Source organism: Helicoverpa zea, chromosome 28, assembly GCF_022581195.2.
Source record: "Helicoverpa zea isolate HzStark_Cry1AcR chromosome 28, ilHelZeax1.1, whole genome shotgun sequence".
In the NCBI taxonomy this organism is placed as follows: Eukaryota; Metazoa; Arthropoda; class Insecta; order Lepidoptera; family Noctuidae; genus Helicoverpa; species Helicoverpa zea.
Window position 1 is genome coordinate 3,668,175 of NC_061479.1, and position 18,847 is coordinate 3,687,021.

General features: G+C 35.0%; 1 protein-coding gene across 3 annotated transcripts in view; it reads left to right on the top strand.

Moving 5' to 3' along the window:
* Positions 1-18,847, top strand: part of LOC124643716 (synaptotagmin-7) — a 649,264-nt gene that overhangs the window by 526,151 nt on the left and 104,266 nt on the right. The window contains exon 1 of one of the 3 annotated variants that reach the window (XM_047182764.1): positions 9,097-9,363. The exons of the other annotated variants lie outside the window; for them this stretch is intronic. Within the exon in view, the coding sequence (XP_047038720.1) occupies positions 9,239-9,363 (125 nt within the window). The 5' untranslated portion in view covers positions 9,097-9,238. Of the gene's footprint in view, positions 1-9,096; positions 9,364-18,847 lie in introns of those variants that run through there. 3 annotated transcript variants of the gene reach the window in all.

Sequence of the window (18,847 nt, forward strand, 5' to 3'; positions counted from 1 at the left end):
ATAAAGCGCTAAAGTGAACGCGCAATTAAAAATGGTACTCTATATTTATTAAAATACAGTTTACATTTCAATGCTAAGATATTTTCTCTTTACTTCGATTGCAAAATTTGTTCACAGTGAAATTAAATTTTCACTAGACTTATTCAACAGATAAAGGGAACGCTCAACAAGAAACCCATATTTTTGTTATTTTGCGCACACATCGAAGAAACTACACCGAGCTACTAAAAGAAAAAATGATAATAAACATAAACAGTGATAAATTCAGAATTTCATGTAACCCAAAAATCACATTATCTATTGTCATTTTATTTAACCAATCTCATAAATCTAACACCCCGCGGAGCCTGTCGGGGCTGCGGGATTGTTCGCGCGAGTTACCGCGGCCCCGGTACATAAAGGGCTTAAGAAGGAACATGGTGGGTTTTAGTCAGTAAGAGTCTGACACTCCCTCACGCTGCACCCACAGCGGGAGGGGTCATTTGATGATTTCCCATCAAAAAAAGAGTAATAGGTAAACGTTACAGGCTTTGAGATTATTGCCTAGGTTAAACCACCGAGAAACGTAAATACAATTTTTTGTAATATTGTTTAACTAAAAAAATAATAAATTATTCTGAACTGAAAATGATAAATAACCTACTTATATACTTTTTTACACACAATCTAGACCTTAACTAGAAAATTATTCGCTGAAAAAAGCGTAAATAGTAGTAGACTGTAGAAAAAAACTGTGCCAGTCTGTCTAGGTCCGTGCATAGTTTTTACACAAACATAAAAACAAAGTGTTTTTGTGTCAAGGCATAAAAAATTTATAAAATCTTTATTTATTAAGTACTTTCTGTGCCTCGCGGTTCTACTTAGATATCTACCTTTATCCAGTCTTATATGTAGTAATAATGGCGTCCACGGCCGATTTCGGCCACGGCGGCTGTTCTCATTTAAGGAGATCAGCCAGCTGCGCAGGACATATTATAGTGCACGAGCATTTGCGCAAACACAGGTGCACTCCCTATTCCTTCACTCTCATAACCCGATGCGACGGCAATCCGACACGACCGGAAAGAGATCAGGCGCAGGACCGACATTTACGTGCTCTCCGATGCACGGCTTAATGATTAACTCAATTGTGAATTATTTTTAAGGTAAAAAAATACGAAAGTAACTGTCTGTCCGGCTTCTACGCCAAAATTACTGAACCGATTCAAATGATTTTTTTAACACATATATGGTCTAGGACATGCGAAAGGACATAAGCTACTTTTTACCCCAGTGCAGGAAGAATGCGGGTAAAGCCGTAGGTAAAACCTAGTTATAAATACAGCAACTTCGTTTATTACGCATCCCTTTATAAGTAAACATGGCTCCCATTGTGCGAACATCACACAGGGGTTAACATAGGGAAGGTGTAATTTGCATAAGAATAGCAATAATTTCCACCAAGCAGCTAACATATGGAATTTTGTATTATAGCTGTTACTGTCTAAAATATATTATGACGTATTTTAATAATGTATAATAAGGATATTATCACTACATAGTATGAAACAAAGTCGCTTTTTCTGCCCCTATATCCCTTTGTACGCTTAAATCTTCAAAACTACGCAACCAATATTCATGCGGTTTTTTTAATAGATAGAGTGATTAAAGAGGAAGGTTTATATGTAAAATAATATGCATTAAATAGTGGGGAAATACTGCTATCCCGTGCGAAGCCGGGGCGGGTCGCTAGTTCTTTATAAAGCCGTGGTGGCCTATTGGGTAAAGAACCAGCCTCTCATGAATAAGTGTGGGTACGATTCCAGGTCAGGCAAGTACCAATGCAACTTTTCTAAGTTTGTATGTACTTTCCGAGTATGTCTTGGGCAATAATGACCGTGTGTTGAAGGGCACGAAAAACTGTAGGTTGTCAATTGAACATCTATGGCAACCGTTACGCTAGAAGCCAGTAACTCTGACACCAGTCTTACCAAGGGGTATTGGATTGCCCGGGTAACTGGGTTGAGGAGGTCAGATAGGCAGTCGCTCCTTGTAAAGCACTGGTAGGCACTACTCAGCTGCATCCAGTTAGACTGAAAGCCGACATGTACGTTTTGCCCTACTAACTATATTGGGGAAAGCGTTTATAATATTAAGTAGGATGCAACAGAGTCAACCAAAGTGAAGCCAGGGTCTGATACTATCCTTTGTTCTATGATATATACTTAAGCTACGTTTATCTGACGTGCCGGCTTAAACTCACAGAGTTAATCCTTTTCTGCCGTGAACTGAACTTTCTAAGGTGTTAATCTTGCAACAGATTATATAAATATTAAAACAATTTCTTAACTGGGTATTTTCTTATCTTTGGTTTTGACTGTTATTGTGGATAAAGCAGAAAACTTTTCATTATATTCTAAAATGATTCAGAAATTATGCCGTCGCATGGATACAAATTTACCTTACTGCTTTACTTTTCATCTTTACTTTATCATTATTCTTCATGACTCACATTACTATCCATTCTTTTGTTTTGAACTTTAGATAAGTTATGGAAACACAAGTTACTCTGCGGAAATCCGTGACATTAAATGTTACGAAAGATTTTAGTGATAATCCTACTTATATTATAAATGTGAAAGTTTGTGAGAATGTATGGATGTATGTTTGTTATTCAATCACGCAAAAACGGCTGGACCGATTTGATTGAAATTTGATATGCAGATAGGTGATAACCTGGATTAACACATAGGCTACTTTTTATCAACACAACACGCGGGCGAAGCCGCTGGCGGAAGCTAGTTTTACAATATTTCGAGGCTCGATGCAGAATGTAATCCTATTTTCATGGACCCTTGTTGTTTGTGCATAAGCATGGTTAAGGCATACCCATATTTTTTGTACTCTCAGGCAAATGTTTAAAAATGTTTCAAAGAACAAATGAGCAATGGCTTTTTATCCCTAGTCTAGCCAATATGACTGTATGTTATATGTCACTTCTTCCTAACCTTTCAAAACTAGAAACACAATAAAATACCATCAAAGGAAAAAGAAAATTCCTTTTCACGTCTGTTTTCAGCTGAAAAGAAATAGGTTCTGTCAATATGATCTGTACACGAAATGAAACTAACCTATTTTGTGATTGCTTCGTTGGAACACATCTGAAGCTGAAACTAGCCTCGATTCCTCGATTTTTATTGGATATTCTTGAAACTAAGACTAGTATTTTTTTATTGAACTGTTTGGTCCGATTATGAAAATAATGACGTGAATTAAAATTGAATAAAAAATATTAAGTAGTTACGTAATTTGTTCCATAATTATTAAGATTCAGGTTTTCATAAATTACTACAATTTTCCGAACAGTCATTATCCGATTTCATCGGTTTGAGCGTTTCTCAAAATACAGAATTTTGAAACATTTCCTAGTATGTTACAAGAAATAATTTCTCACCTACCCATCCGAAACTTTAAGATGGTAATTATTTTTGAATAATAATTTGATTCTCTAATAATAATAAATATTGACATTTTAGACTTTGGATTTATAAATAGGCCCGATTTTTCAATAATATAATCAGTAAATTTCTATTTGAGGAACAAGTATGAAAAATCGGACCTTAATATATTATTCCTAAGAAAAAGAACACAAAAAGCAAATAAAAACCACATAAAGTCAATAGTTACTAATGAAATGTACAATTCTGAACTTATTTTCTTACATCAAAGGAATTCCTAGACTACTAACATATACTTATTACTCTATTCACTATATATTTTATTTTCTAGAAAATGTTTTCTGCACGTAACAATTTTCTTTTCCTTTTAAAGTATCCGCACACTTCAGAATAAACAGTCGGCCGACAATTGACCCGATGGTTGGCAATTGTTTTTAGATTAATATCTTGATTCTTATCAAAGTGTTCAGTCGGTCTGATATCGGCAAGTCATCTTCATACTGATTTATGAGCCCAAACAAACTATCGGCCGACTAAAAGTTTGCAGTGTGTGTACTCTCACGCTACATTCTTTGCCTCGTTTGAAAGTAGTTTCATATTTTTCAACTACTCGTAAAATCGCTGAGTGTATCTCCGTAACATTTTTCTAATTTGAATTTTTCTTTTATTATTATATATGTTCTCTGCGGTTCTATGCGGTCTCTTGAGGTATTTATTTCCTGCACTCGGATAAAACCCTTTGACTAGTCAGCTTCCCAACAATGCATATTATGTAAATCGATTCAGTAGTTTCGGCGCCTTTAGGGTACAAACGAAAAATTATCCTCTTTATAATATCGGTCAATATAGACTAAATGCACCCCGTTATTTCACCCGCTTATAAAACCAAGGAATACTATTTCCTGCATCCGGCTAATAAAATAGCCTAAGGTTTAGCGTCAACGCGCTATAAATAGACAGATACTTCTGCACATTCTGTACATGGGTGGACTTAACGTCTTAGGCGTTTTCTCCTAGTCTACCTTTAGGTGGTGGAGAAATAGCAGTGCACATACTTACATACATATTAGTACCTAAGTAAGGAATTTTGGAAACTTTATCTTAACTTATAATAAAAATGTCACGTGTTATAAAAAATACGGTTAAACTTTCTTGTTAAGTATAATTACTGAGTGGAAATGAAGAATGGAAAAAGTTTTTAATTAGTTTACGAGTTTCGTTGTGACAGTAGAAAGAGAATATTTTGTATCTTGTTATGTTAACTTTGCTTGCGACTTGGTCTATATTTTTATCAGATTTTGTACTGTCAGAGCTAAGCGAAGGCCTCTTCTCAATCAGAGAAGGCGAGGCTACTCTTCTTTATCACGTTTGCTTAAGTGTAAAAAGGGCCCTTATCACTAATACTTCGCTGTACGTTTGTCACCAAGCTGTATTTATTTCTTCTCAAGAACTGTGACAGGTATAGTGATAGGTAATGCATTTTTGCCACTTAAATAACTAAATGCTGAAAACTATATATTTTTTACGTGATTTAATAATTTAAAGCAAATGTGATTATTTTGCTTGATTTTTTTTTGTATTGCAACGGCATGGAATCATTTGTCATCAGTTTATTACCTCAATCTTTTTATTATAGTTCGGCCATTCAGAGAATGCGTTCCTGACACGTCGCGATTGAACTGACGACGTAACTACATTCATTGATTATTGATATAATAATGTTGTTTTAATGCTCCTCAATTGTTAAAACGGTAAACAACCAGCAAAAATATTTTTATCGTAACTGCAACGCCATTGCAAAGTTACGTCGTCAGTTCAATCGCGACGTGTCAGGAACGCATTCTCTGAATGGCCGAACTATAGATACTCGTACAAGATCAAAAACTGTTGACAAAACACAGTGTCAATCATTTTAACTAAAACATATGACGATGCTAACCAATATACCAGATTTCCTACAAAAATATATCGTTATACCATAATCCTATAGGTTTGAAGGTATATTTATCCAATACTCGATAAAATATCGGCATTAAATACTGCCCACTTTTCCTCACCCACAATTTTCTTATCCCTACTAATATTATAAATGCGAAAGTAAATCTGTCTGTCTGTTACGCTTTCACGTCTAAACCACCGAACTGATTTTAATAAAATTTGGTACAGAGATAGACTGAACCTTGAGAAAGAATATAGGATAGTTTTTATCCCGGACTTTTGAAGAATTCTCTTGGAAACGCGATATAATCGAACTCTACGCGGACGAAGCCGCGGGCGGAAGCTAATACTCGATAAAATTTTCGCATTAAATACTGCCCACTTTTCTCTCAACCACAATTTTCTTATCTGGGATAAGTTTTTGCGCGAATGAATACACCCGAGGGTGAATAACTGAAATTATGTTCACATTTTATTTATTTCTTGTGGGCAAGGTTTGTGGGTTATATAGTTTTATATTTTAGAAAAGATTTTTGGCATTTTTTTTAAGTTAAGGCACATTCAAAATCGATCGTAAATATTTTTACTAACATATAAGTTTCAAAACTGCTAAACACCATGTTGATGATAAATTATCAAAATACGCATCTACTTATTTGAAGTTTTTGGAAGTTAATGCTGTTAATAAGTTACCCTTTCCGTTGTTAGACAATTTTAAAATTTCAGCTTCTTTACACGCTGACTATTCTATACAACAGTTTTTCTAGTACCAAAAAACATTGTTAGGGTGAGTCTATACGGTGCAAGTAGCTTGCGCATGCTGAGGCACATGCGCAGGTTACATGCATTTTACAAACGTGCACGTCCAGCGACTCGCGCATGTGCCAAAGCAAAATAACCACCCGCGTGCTCTTGTCACTTGCGCATGTTAACTTGCTCCAGCTATATGCACCGTGTAGACGTACCCTTACATATAATTAATACCAAGATGCTGAACTGAAACTGAATGTACCTATTCTCTAAATTCTGTACCTAGAATTCATGGTTGATTTTCCAAAGCAAATACATTCTTGGAAATTGTTAAGTGGTTTTCCATTCTATGTTGTCACTGGTTATTTTGGTACATCATTTGTTTTCTAAGAAATCATTAACTTACATAGAGAGAATGCTCATTCTATCTCTACTGTATGAAATTCATTTAATTTTAATAGTCACTGAGCTTTATTTAGTTCTTGCTGTGTTCTCTAAAATTGTATAGAATATAATCTAATGGTTAAATTGATCTTGCACATTTGTTCGCGAACATAAAATGTGTCATGGTTGCAATTTTGAGAAAATTTTAGAAAGCGAATTGAAAATAACAGGTGTAGGTACCTAGTACTAGGTACATTAAGTTATAAAAATAACATTGCAACTCGCTTGATCTTTTTTTCTGGTGAAATTAAATGCCCCCTCACGCTGTGGGTGCAGCTTGAAGGAGTGTCGGACTTTTACTGATTTAAACCCTCTAACTAAACTTATCAGATATTATAACGTCCATTTTTAGGGTTCCGTACCCAAAGGGTAAAACGGGACCCTATCGTTTTCGCTCCTCTGTCCGTCCGTCCGCCCGTCTGTCACCAGGCTGTATCTCATGAATCGTGATAGCTAGAGAGTTGAAATTTTCACAGATGATGTATTTCTGTTGCCGCTATAACAACAAATACCTACTGAAAACTAGAAAAAAATAAATAGTTGGGGGCTCCCATACAACAAACGTGATTTTTTGCTCATTTTTGCTCGATATCCATAAATATATATAGAATATTACTTTGGATGGTACGGAACCCTTCGTGCGCGAGTCCGACTCGCACTTGGCCGGTTTTCATATTCATATTTCATATTCATATTATTTATTTGCATTCCACAATGTTTAAAGTAGGTGTTACAGTTAGGCTTAGAGCTAGGTACAATTGTGGACCCTGTAGGGCACAGCAAAATAAAATAAAACTTACAACTAAAATTATTATTATTAAATCTATAGAGAAAAAAAAAATATATGAAAAATACAACAATTGACTTATATTCTTATAGTAACAAGCGTGAGACTAGACAATAAGGTATACCGGTACAATTAAATAACACGTATTTGCTAATAATATAAAAGAAATAAATTTTTTTTTAATATTAAAGCAATTCTTTACTATTTACATCATCAGTTACCTTGGACCACTAAAAATCTTTGAAAGTTCATAAAAAAATTTTGTTCACCCACAAATAAACTCTCCCCTTGTAATTCAATCGTCATGAAGGCTAACGATTTTGACCCGAAACCTCAAACCTTTGTATTTAGGCTCGCGGTTTTGCGGTAAACTGGTCTGTACTTCACCTTGTTTTTAGATTTTCCAAAACCGACATAATTATTCTGTCCGTACTGCGAATTTCAGGCTCGTCTAATTTTATTTGTACTAAGAATACTAGCCGCTCTGTAGGTAAAGGTATTCTTGGTTAAGTAATCAAAACAGCCACACGGATTCATCATAAGGTTAAGCAGCTGTTACCACGGCTGGTAAGTAGATGGGTGACTATCTTATCATGACTTATTTCTTTATTTTTTTAAGGTACGTTTAGTCGGTTGGGCCCAGCTGTCATTTGGACATGTTTGACAGTCGGTACGGGTTAGTCAGAAGCCAGAAAGTCTGACAGCCAATCTTGCAAAGAGATTCATTTATTCATCTCAAAGTTGCTATGCCTTTACAGACTTAATCTAATTCGACATAGTACCTACTTACAATTAATATTTCCTTAACTATAACTTAAATATATAACACAGTACAAAACAACTACTAGTCCTTACATACTACACAGTAAGTGGCCCTTGTGAACTCGCTCAGTGTACAGTTAAATATGTCGATATGCTCAGCCACCGTGTTGAGAGTGCGCAGCGCGCGAGTGAGCGTCGCGCGCTGCAGCAAGTTGGTTATCGGTTTGTCCAGGTATCTGGGTTGTAGAGATTAGATAGGCAGTCACTCCATGTAGCACACTGGTACTCAGCTGCATCTTGTTAGACTGGAAGACAAGTTATGACATAGAGTCTACGTCATAACTTGTCTGTCTTGGCTGTCTATTAGACAGTCGACCATCCACAAACCGTCAGCACAAAGCATTGCTTAACCTAATTGTTGGATCCATATGGCTCTTACCTAGCCACGGGCTCTATAATCATTAATTCAGACCACTGGACAGTGGATGTAATCGAGTGGTACAGAATGTTTGTGACACGTATTTATTGCGGTAGGCCCACTGTGCAGTGTGTCAGTCTGGTCAATATGTCAATTTGTCACGGCGACAAATGTATTTAATATTCATTTAGTATTTTGGTTTGTTTGTACGAATTAGTATGAATGTATTGTTTATTTTTGGGGGATTATTATTTTAGGAAAAATTTTGTTTCTTTTTTTCGTAATAACATGGTAGACGAGTGCAATGACCCAAGTTTTACGTTCGTATTTATTTATATTGAATACATAAGTTTGAATTTCTTAATTTTTTTTAAATAAAAAAAATCAAGTATATTATAAGTTATAACTATAAAATATTGCGTTATAATTCTTTCTATGGGTTAATAAATTATTACTGTTTTATTTTATTTTAAAGTTCATTCACTATTATTTATTTACATAGGTATATTTTATCTAAATAACGTTTCTATGACATTACTTAGATAATTAACAGTTTTGACAGGTTAACCCAAAAAAAAAATAAGTGCGAAAAAAAGTGAAGTGAACCACCTAAAAATTTTTTTTTTTCTGTGTTATCAATATATTTTATTTTTTTGTGGTGAAAATAAAAATAATGTGAAAAAACGTAAAAAACAGTGCTAAATGTCGGAGGGGCCGTCTCGTTTACCGTCCCTACTGAACCCAAAATGCAAGACACACGAAATGTGGGCCGCTATGACAAGGTCCATTGAGATACTCGTCGCCTTCTTCGAGTATTATGCACAGAGGTAAGTTTCCAAAAAAAAAATGGAAAATAGAAAAAAAAAACAAGATTTTTTATTTTGCTGAGAAAAAAAAGCTCTTCAATATAAAAAAAAAAAACATTTATTTTTGTTTTTCTTGATTTTTACCGCAACATAGTGTTTTGTACTAATCTAAAAATGCAAGCAATAAGTTTTTAAAACATCTGAATAAAACTTTTTTTGCCGTTTATGTTGCTTTGTTTTTACTGCCATATGATAGTGTGTTTTTCCTAATATAAAATGCAAGACGAACGAAATGTGGGCCGTTATGACAAGGTCCATTGAGATCCTCGTTGCTTTCTTCGAGTACTTATGCACAGAGGTAAGTTTTTAAAAGTTCATAGAAAAAAAAACTATTTTTTTTGTTGTAAGTTTATTTTTTACTTAAACTGCAACCAACTTAATATGCAATAATAAGCACATTAAATAAAATTGACTTGACACAAGAAAAATTACATTTTGAAATTACTTCTATAAAGGTTTATTGGTGCAGATTAAGAAGGTATCTTCTGGAAGATTAATTTGATTTTATTTGTTAGAAGATTAACTATTTGAATCTGCTTTTTTATTGTATTTTATCAATGACAGCGAGCAAAAATAAATCTGCTTGTGCAAAAAATAATGTAAATTGGTAAAGGCATCGATTCTTTAATTGTACCTACTTGGTAAATACGAGTAGGTACTTCAATGAATCCTTGTTTATCTGTCATCTTGGCGACAGTTGAAAAAACAAGCTTCCTATAAAATAATATTGATATAGAACATTTATTTCTTACCTGGAGACAAAGTTTACGCTAAGAATATGAAGTGTGTTCTTAGGACTAATTAAATAATAGGAACCTTACTTGTTTTTGCTATCACTCTCTTACTTATGAAGATAAAGGAAGTTCACTGACAATATAAACGTTAGTTTGTTACTATACAAACTTTGAATTTTTACTACCAATATACTATATGAAAACTACATGTCAGCTTTGAAAAAAATATCTAAATTCATGGTGAACAGTTTGTTTTTAAGATCATAAATTTAAAAAAAACCCCGAACCAAAAAATTATTATGACAAAAGGTTAACAATGCTAGACCCTATAAAAAGCAAAAAATAACTTTTAACAATACCAACTAAAGCATGTTAGACTAAACTAAATTTTGACGTGTCGGGGGACCGCTCTAATTTATTAGCCTTTTTTATACGAATGTTGTAATTAGGTAGGTATCACTTGATTTATGTAAGTATTTTTGAATATAAAAAGCGGTCCCCCGACACGCATTACATACGAATCATCCGTTTGGGAGCTACGATGCCACATACAAACACACACACAGACACGTCAAACTTATAACACCCCGTCGTTTTTGCGTCGGGGGTTAAAAACTGATGCTTATGTTGTCGGTGTACCTACTTAGGCCCAAAAGCTCCTACTTTGGCTAAAAGGCGGCTTTTTATCCCAGTGCTTGAAGAAGTTTTCACGTAATAAGAGTAAAACAGCAGCGTTAGAAGGTAGCATTATTTCAATAAAGACAACTTCAAAAATAGTTTAACCGTTAAAAATGGTTCTCTTTCTTACGTAGACGGGTTCTAATCCGAGATTTTCAGAAATTCCAAAGGCCCTACAATAACGCAAGCTCCACCACGTGTATGTAAATAACATTCCTGTTTTATGCAACATGACCTTTGACCTTGACCTTCAGAATCCTGAGGGAAATCACCTGTGTAATATGTCACCAGTAAACCTCAACTGTACAACAAATAAATCTTTTGCGAGCATTTTTTACGGCATTTGTTGGCAAAAAAATACCGAATGGCTTTTACGTGGAACCGCGGAAAATGCTTCAACAAAACAATATTCTTTTTGGCCATTTTTTACTTACCGAATGTATGGTTATTTTATAAACATTCTCCCTAATATAATAAATGATGAGAAATTAGCTCTCTGTATCGGGTTGTCACGCTACAAAATTATTTTGTGTGAAAATAAACAAAAAAAAAATGTTTCGTTGTCTGACTGAACCGATTTATATTGGTAGGTACACAAGTATAGAGAGAACATAATCATATTATTTATTTGCATTCCACAATGTATAGAGTAGGTGTTACAATTTGGCTTAGAGCTAGGTACAATTGTGGACCCTGTAGGGCACAGCAAAATAAAATAAAACTTACAACTAAAATAATAATTATTAAATCTATAGAAAAAAAAAAATATATAAAAATCTAACAATTGACCATATTAAAGTCTAGAGGTTTTTTATCCCGATGCGGGACGGATTCCCTCAGAGAACTAGCTAGTATTCTTCAATAGTTCTTCTAAACAAAGATCCAAGTATTCTCCTATAGTACTTCTAACCAAACAACTATAAACTTTCAAACTTCAGTATCACAAATCCTTATTTATGTGTTAACTTAAAATCTAGCCTAAGTTCCAGCTCAAAAGTTAGACCACAGGCTGAATCTCTTCATGCGAAAAATCCATTAAAATGGCTCGGGATTACAGAGAATAAAAGAACTGTATTGGGTCGTGTTTTTGTATTCTCCTTTTGCTATTGGTCGTATGGAAGTCTGACTCTATTTTGTTATTTTTTTTTTTACTGTTTTGTTAAAGACCACAGATTAATGTATGGAATAAAGAAGGGAGTATATTTTTCTGGTTGGTAACTTTTGTAAATTTTCTTATATTTAAACTAAACTAAACTGCTTGACGCGTTTGGTTCGCGCATCCTAAAAGAGCTATTTCCTGCATCCGGAGAAAAGTAGCTTTATAAGCGTATGTCCTTTTTTTTGGTGCAGTTACTTTTTACATTTATGTACAGACAAAGTTAATTTCTTATATTTTGTATTTTTTATAAGAATACCGAAAGAGTGAAGTATGTTTCCAACGTCTTACCAGAACGATTACTTCAAAAATTCAAAAAGGAAATCCGGAAAATAAGATACACTAGTAAAAACAACGAAAAAGATTTCCTCCAACGAAAACTAGCTTTAAAAATCTCGGTAAACCCTTAAATATTTTGGACACATTAGCTCAAGTTTATCAATGCCACAACAACAAAATATGACTAAAACAGCTGAAAATCCCTACTGCAAGTTTTATGCAAGTTACAAATGGCGTCCATTTGTCCAACTTTATCCTAACTAGTTAGAGGATATTCTAGACTAACTAGTACATAGGAGAAATTTAACAAAAAATGGACAATGAAGACATAAAGCTTAACTGTTGTTTACATATTTTTTATTTTTATTTAGTTAACTAAACTACCAAAAGGAATAGTTTTGCCCGGATAACTGGTTTGAAGAAATCAGTTAAGCAAATGATATAATAGGTTAAAACCAACACGTTAAACATATATTTATTACTAAATAAAGTCAGCAGTTCCTATATCCCTAGCTTGAGAAGAAATATGTTTTCAGCAGTTCCACAAAAGCAGGTTTTCAACGGTTTCAGTCGGTGACACCTGGAACCACATGACAGATCAAGACCTGCTTGTGTGAAACCGGACTTACTGGCTTAACGAGCGCTAGTGTCAGACCATGTCAGTCTTCTCAAATCTGCACGACGATCTTTGACATAGAGTTCTGACTTGCTGTCAAAGTAGTAGCCTCACACATGTCAATCTCTGACTGACATCTCGACACAGTATTGTTGTTTTCCATACTTTTCCTAGGTAGAATTTTCTTAGCACAGTAAATCCAAATTCGAAGCTCTCTCAAATCTCCAAATGGACTTTTATATTGGGTTACCTCAATATTTTTTTGGGATTATATGTTTTTTATTCTTCTGTAATATAACGGTCTCCTTCCGATGCTCTTTATTATTAAGTTAGTATGCATAGCAAGCAAAGAATAAGACTATCAGAGCGATCATCATACTGCGAAAAAAGTACAATGTTTTTTTTAATTATTTCAAACACAATATTCTTTTACAAAGAAAAAAATCTTAGTAATAGATACTAAGCGCTGTTTTTAGGTGAATTATTTTCTCCGTTCTTTAAATAACTTGTTTAAGAGGGCTTTTCTGACTACCTGACAACACATCACCGCGTATTCTATTCTATTTATAATTGATGGTGTAACTCAGACATGTGCTGAGTACAGGTAAAATATGTACGCGAGCTCGCGGGAGATGAATCATCTTGTTATAACTAGACGCACCTAGATACATACGGATGAGAACATTGTCAAGCAGGAAATAATGTTTTTAGGCCTTATAAGGAGTGAAGAACCCTTTTGTGGTAATTTCGTTATTGTAAGTTTATCTGCCGAATTTTAAAGCGAATTTTAAAACCGAGCGACAGTTTTTTTAACTCGAAATTGCTACGCGTGACAAAAGTCTGCTTGTATGAAATGGTATGGTATGAAAGCTGTAAAGAAAGACTATGAAAGGACAACCAAAAGTCACACTGCAGACTAAACAGGTGCCCAACAGTTGACCCGATGGTTTGCAATTTTTTTGTTAAAGAAAATCTTGATTACAATGACAGTTTCCAGTCAGACTGATGGTACTGGCTAAATAATCTTTGAATTCTGCGTGCTTCCATTCATCTTCATACTGATTTATGAGCCCAAACAAACTTTGCAATGTGCGGGAGCTCTTTGTGTAGGTACCTAAATTGGATATTTTTACTATAATCTTATACACGTGATCATACAAAACATCTTCAGTAAATACTAATAGACATGTCAGTCTCAGGTAATATTTACTTTGAACCTTAAATAGCTATGTTATTATTTATCTAGACTTCTAGACGTCTATCTAAATATACTTACCTCGTGGAAAAAACATATGGTATATATTTTAGGTACCTATATCGTTTTGTAGAAACATCAGACATTTTTTTCAAGAATTACTATTTGTTTAAAAAAAATACCTACAATTAATTTGACTTTTTGAGACTTAATATTCTTAATAGGTTTAATTTCGCAAGAAAATTTCATGTGGTTAATTAACTGGCTTGAAAAAAGCGGATAATCATGTAAAACACTGGCATACCGCTGCAACCGGTAAGACTGGAAGCCGACCCCTAGAATTTTCTTTCTCGATACTGCAATTTTCTTTCTCGATACTACAATTTTCTTTCTAGGAACTCCGTGAACCTACGAACCACAATCCAAAAAAAAGAGAAAAATAACAAAGCCCATTATGGTTAAAGTTCTTCCTTACTTTAATCTAATTTATCCGCCATTCTTTCAACCCGTGTGTTCCTGAATACCAAAATGATGCATGGTCCCTGAACCGTAATATGGCTTTGTATATATTTTTCACAGGATTACGTTACCTGCGATAACTTCACGAGGCTTAGTAAGATATTATATGTTATTCGAACTGCCTCATTGGTCTAGTTGTCGCAAGTGTGGCTGCTGAGCACGAGGTCTCGGGTTCGATTCCCGAGTCGGGCCGAAATCGCTTTGTGGGTTTTAGAAGACTCACAAAGCAGCCCGAAGCCTGGAAGTTGGTGATTGATTCACCCGTGCATCGGAGAGCACGTAAATGTCGGTCCTGCGCCTGATCTCTTTCCGGTCGTGTCGGATTGCCGTCCCATCGGGCTATGAGAGTGAAGGAATAGGGAGTGCACCTGTGTCTGCGCAAATGCTTGTGCACTATAATATGTCCTGCGCAGTTGGCTAATCTCCTTACATGAGAACAGCCGCCGTAGCCGATAATCGGCTAGGAGGACATCATCATCATATGTTATTAATGTTAGTACTCCGTCTTTTGCGTTTATTGTAGACATTTTAGATGGTTCCAGGTTTGTAAAGGCAAAGGAAAGATTTTTAGGAAGAAATATTTTTTCATGAAAGCTGAAAGTAACTTCTAAAATGTGTACTTATTTTTTCTTCGCAGCGAAATATTTCTTACAATATATATGTTTTTTTTTTAATATAAATTTTTACTCAATTATTTACCTCAAAATCTGTACGTAATGTACAGAAAAAGGTAGAAATTTCAAAGTAAACTAAATCTATAATTTAAATAAAAAAAACAAGAAAACTTATAACAATATCTTACGAGAATAATTCCATGCGTTTAATGTTTAATTCCATTTCCATGCTGTCATTTGAACATCTATCAGTCGTTACGGATATTCAGAAGCCAGAAATTCTGAAAACCAGTCTTACCATAGGGTATTGAGTTGCCCGGGTAACTGGGTTGAGGAGGTCAGATAGGCAGTCACTCCTTGTACAACACTGGTACTCAGCTGCATCCAGTTAGACTGGAAGCCGACCCCAATATAGTTGGGAAAAGGCTCGGCTGATGATGAGTGCGGCGCGCTAATCGATCTATCACCACAATATTATTCTTATTTTACTTATTTGACCAAATTATTTTTCATATAGCGTTCCCCAAGTTATTATAGTATAAAACCTCATTACGCACTTTATCTAAAGTAGGTTAAATATAAAGATAAGATCACTCTTAAACGTTTGAGCCATAAAACCTACCCTTACGTATCTTTTAACGATAGATTATATCGTTGGGCTCGATTATTGCCTGTTTTCGTAAAGTAAAAGTCATGGTGGCCCAGTGGGTAAAGAACCAACCTCTCGAGTATGGGGGTGTGGGTTCGATTCCAGGTCAAGCAAGCACCAATACAACTTTTCTAAGTTTGTATGTACTTTCTTAGTTTATCTTAGACACCAATGGCTGATAAAAAGGTGAAGGAAAACATCTTGAGGAAACCTGGACTATAAAGTCTGAAATCACCAACCCGCATTAAGCAAGCGTGGTGATTAATGCTCAATCCTTCTCCGTGTGAGAGGAGGCCGCAGCCCAGCAGTGGGACGATAAAAAGGCTGTAACAGTAAGAGCCCTCTGACACTTAACTGTCGGCCTTTAGTTGGCTGTTTTTTTTATTTTGAAGACAATCGTGAATTCAATCATTCTTTTTAGTCGGTCTGATACCTGATCGTTGTAATGTGCACACTACCATTCATCTGCATACTGATTTATAAGTCCGATTAAATTATCGACCGACTAAAAGTTTGCAGTGTGCCGGAAGATTAAGCTCGTAATGTTTATTTTGGTCTTTACAAACTCATAACACTACTTACTAAGAAATGGCTAGGAGGATGATTGATAATAATGCACCAGTGTTTTACATTTTGCCCAGACCAAATTTTACAATTACCCAGGTAATACGACATCCCTTAGTAAAATTGGCAGTCTGACTTTCGGGCTTTTGACTACCCGTGACGACTGCCAAAGATGATCAAATGACAGCCGGGACCCCAAATTATATAACATTTGTAAACGAGATAGCCTAAGTCCTGTGGCAGATAAGAAGTTACTTTATAAAACGCTAATTCCTTCAGATTGAAAAGTTAAATGAAAACGGCTAGTTTGAAATACTTAACTCAGATCAGTTTAAAAGTTAAAATACTTGCAAAGTAATACCTACAGGAGAGGATTGCAATAAAACTCGATTTACGTTGCACTTGTTTCATTTCTTCAATCCCACGGAGGAAGGAAATATAGCGGAGATGTCATAGGGAAGGTAGGTCAGGCGCCTTCTTGTAGGTCAAGCAACGTACTGTAGGCGTGATTAGTTACTAGAACTAACGAGATGTTCGGGCTCATTGAGTCATCTGTCAAAGATTAGTCTTGATTGATTGGTAATTTTATTTTGAATATAATAGACGGGTTCCATAGAAGGTGTGTTTCGGAGCTGTACGTGTGTGTAACGTTCCTGGTCCCCGGAAGACCCGCATGTTGTCGCGCTACTTTCTTAGGAGATTTTGCGTTATGACATCTCCGCTAGTCATTTTGTTCTCCATGCTCAATTCCAATTCGCATTAAATTCCGAGTCTCGGAGAGTTTTTCAAGATGGCCGCTTGGCGGGAAATGAGAATGTCAAAGAGACGAGTGACATTGGAAATGTTTTTAATTAAGTACACTGAATGGCAATGTGTATGCCTTGAATGTATGTGTGACTATACATACTTTTGTTTATTGACTGGTTGTTACCCGTGGTTCTCGTTATATTCCGAGGGATAAAAAGTAGCCTATGTCCTGACTGATCTTTAGACTACCTGTGTTCTTAAATTGGTTATGTAGTTTTAGCGTGAATATTGTCAGACCGACGTTTAATATCACATTTATGATATTTCTGTAGGGATTTCTTTGTTCTTTGTTTGTCAAGTAAATGTTGAATGGGCAAAAAATAAGTTATAGGTATATCTTAATCTTGGCACAGAAGACAGTAGTTACATGTTTTAAGCTGAACATCAGGCGGTATAGCATTAGGAAGTGGAGGCCTATTTCCAGCAGCAGGCTAAAATTAAATAGTGATCACACTATTTAATTTATGATCATGAAATTAACGGATTAGATTATGTACCAACATATTACATATATCATCTCCCTTTGAAATTCATACAATATAATTTCAGTTAAACCGCCAAAACAAAGAATTGTAAAGTATACCAATAATTAATGTTTATTTAATCCCTAACGACCACCAATTACCATTCAAGAGCATCACAATCGCCAGATTAATATCATTGACGTAATAAAAACAAACGTCAACGTCATTAAACGTCATTAACGTCAAATTGACGTCATTAGTGAATTGTCGTGTGGAATGATCTGGTAATTTTGCTCGTTTGAGCATGGAGGAAGGAAAGATAGCGGAGGTGCTATAAGGAAGGTAGGTTAGGCGCCTTCTTGTTGGTCAAGTTACGTACGATAAGCATGATCAGTTCCTAGAAATAATGATACATTCGGGTTCCTTATCAAATCAAAACCAATCAAAGATTGGTCTTGACTGATTGGAGATGTTATTTTGAAAATAATGGGCGGGTTCTAAGGCGTGTAAGAGCGGAGCTAGTAACGTTCCTCGTCCCCCTCGCCCCGCATGTTGTCGCGCTACTTTCTTAGGAGATTTTGCGTTATGACATCTCCGCTAGTCATTTGTTCTCCACGTTTGATCCAAATTGTGCTAATTATGTCAATTATACTCAATTGTGTTGAGAGAATGGGTGTTATGGTATACCCATATACATTATATATATGTTATGGACCATGTGATTAATTCGGGCATTATAAATAATGCCCGAGCATTATGAATAATGTCTAGCTTTATCGGGCCAAGTGATTAATAACTATCTTAACTTCATTATTTATCACATTGCACGGGCATTATTATATTGCTACATGACAGTTGGGCAATTTGATAATAAAGCTATATTTTACGCGGTAGGGGTTCGGGGAGGGATGTACGCATGGCGTGACACGCTTTGACCAATCAGAGACCGTCATTTTTATGTTCTATTTTAATTGTATTTTAATTTAACTTTTATTAAGAGATGTTAATTATGCCAAATAATGAGTCTGATTGCTTAAACTTTAGTTTATTCTGTTTTGTAATAATAAGTCATTTCTATAAAACAAAGATATTTTGTAAATTTTTTGTTTTAAATTTAATTATATTGGTGAAGCGTCAATGTCTTTTTTTTTCAATGCAAATATTTATTCA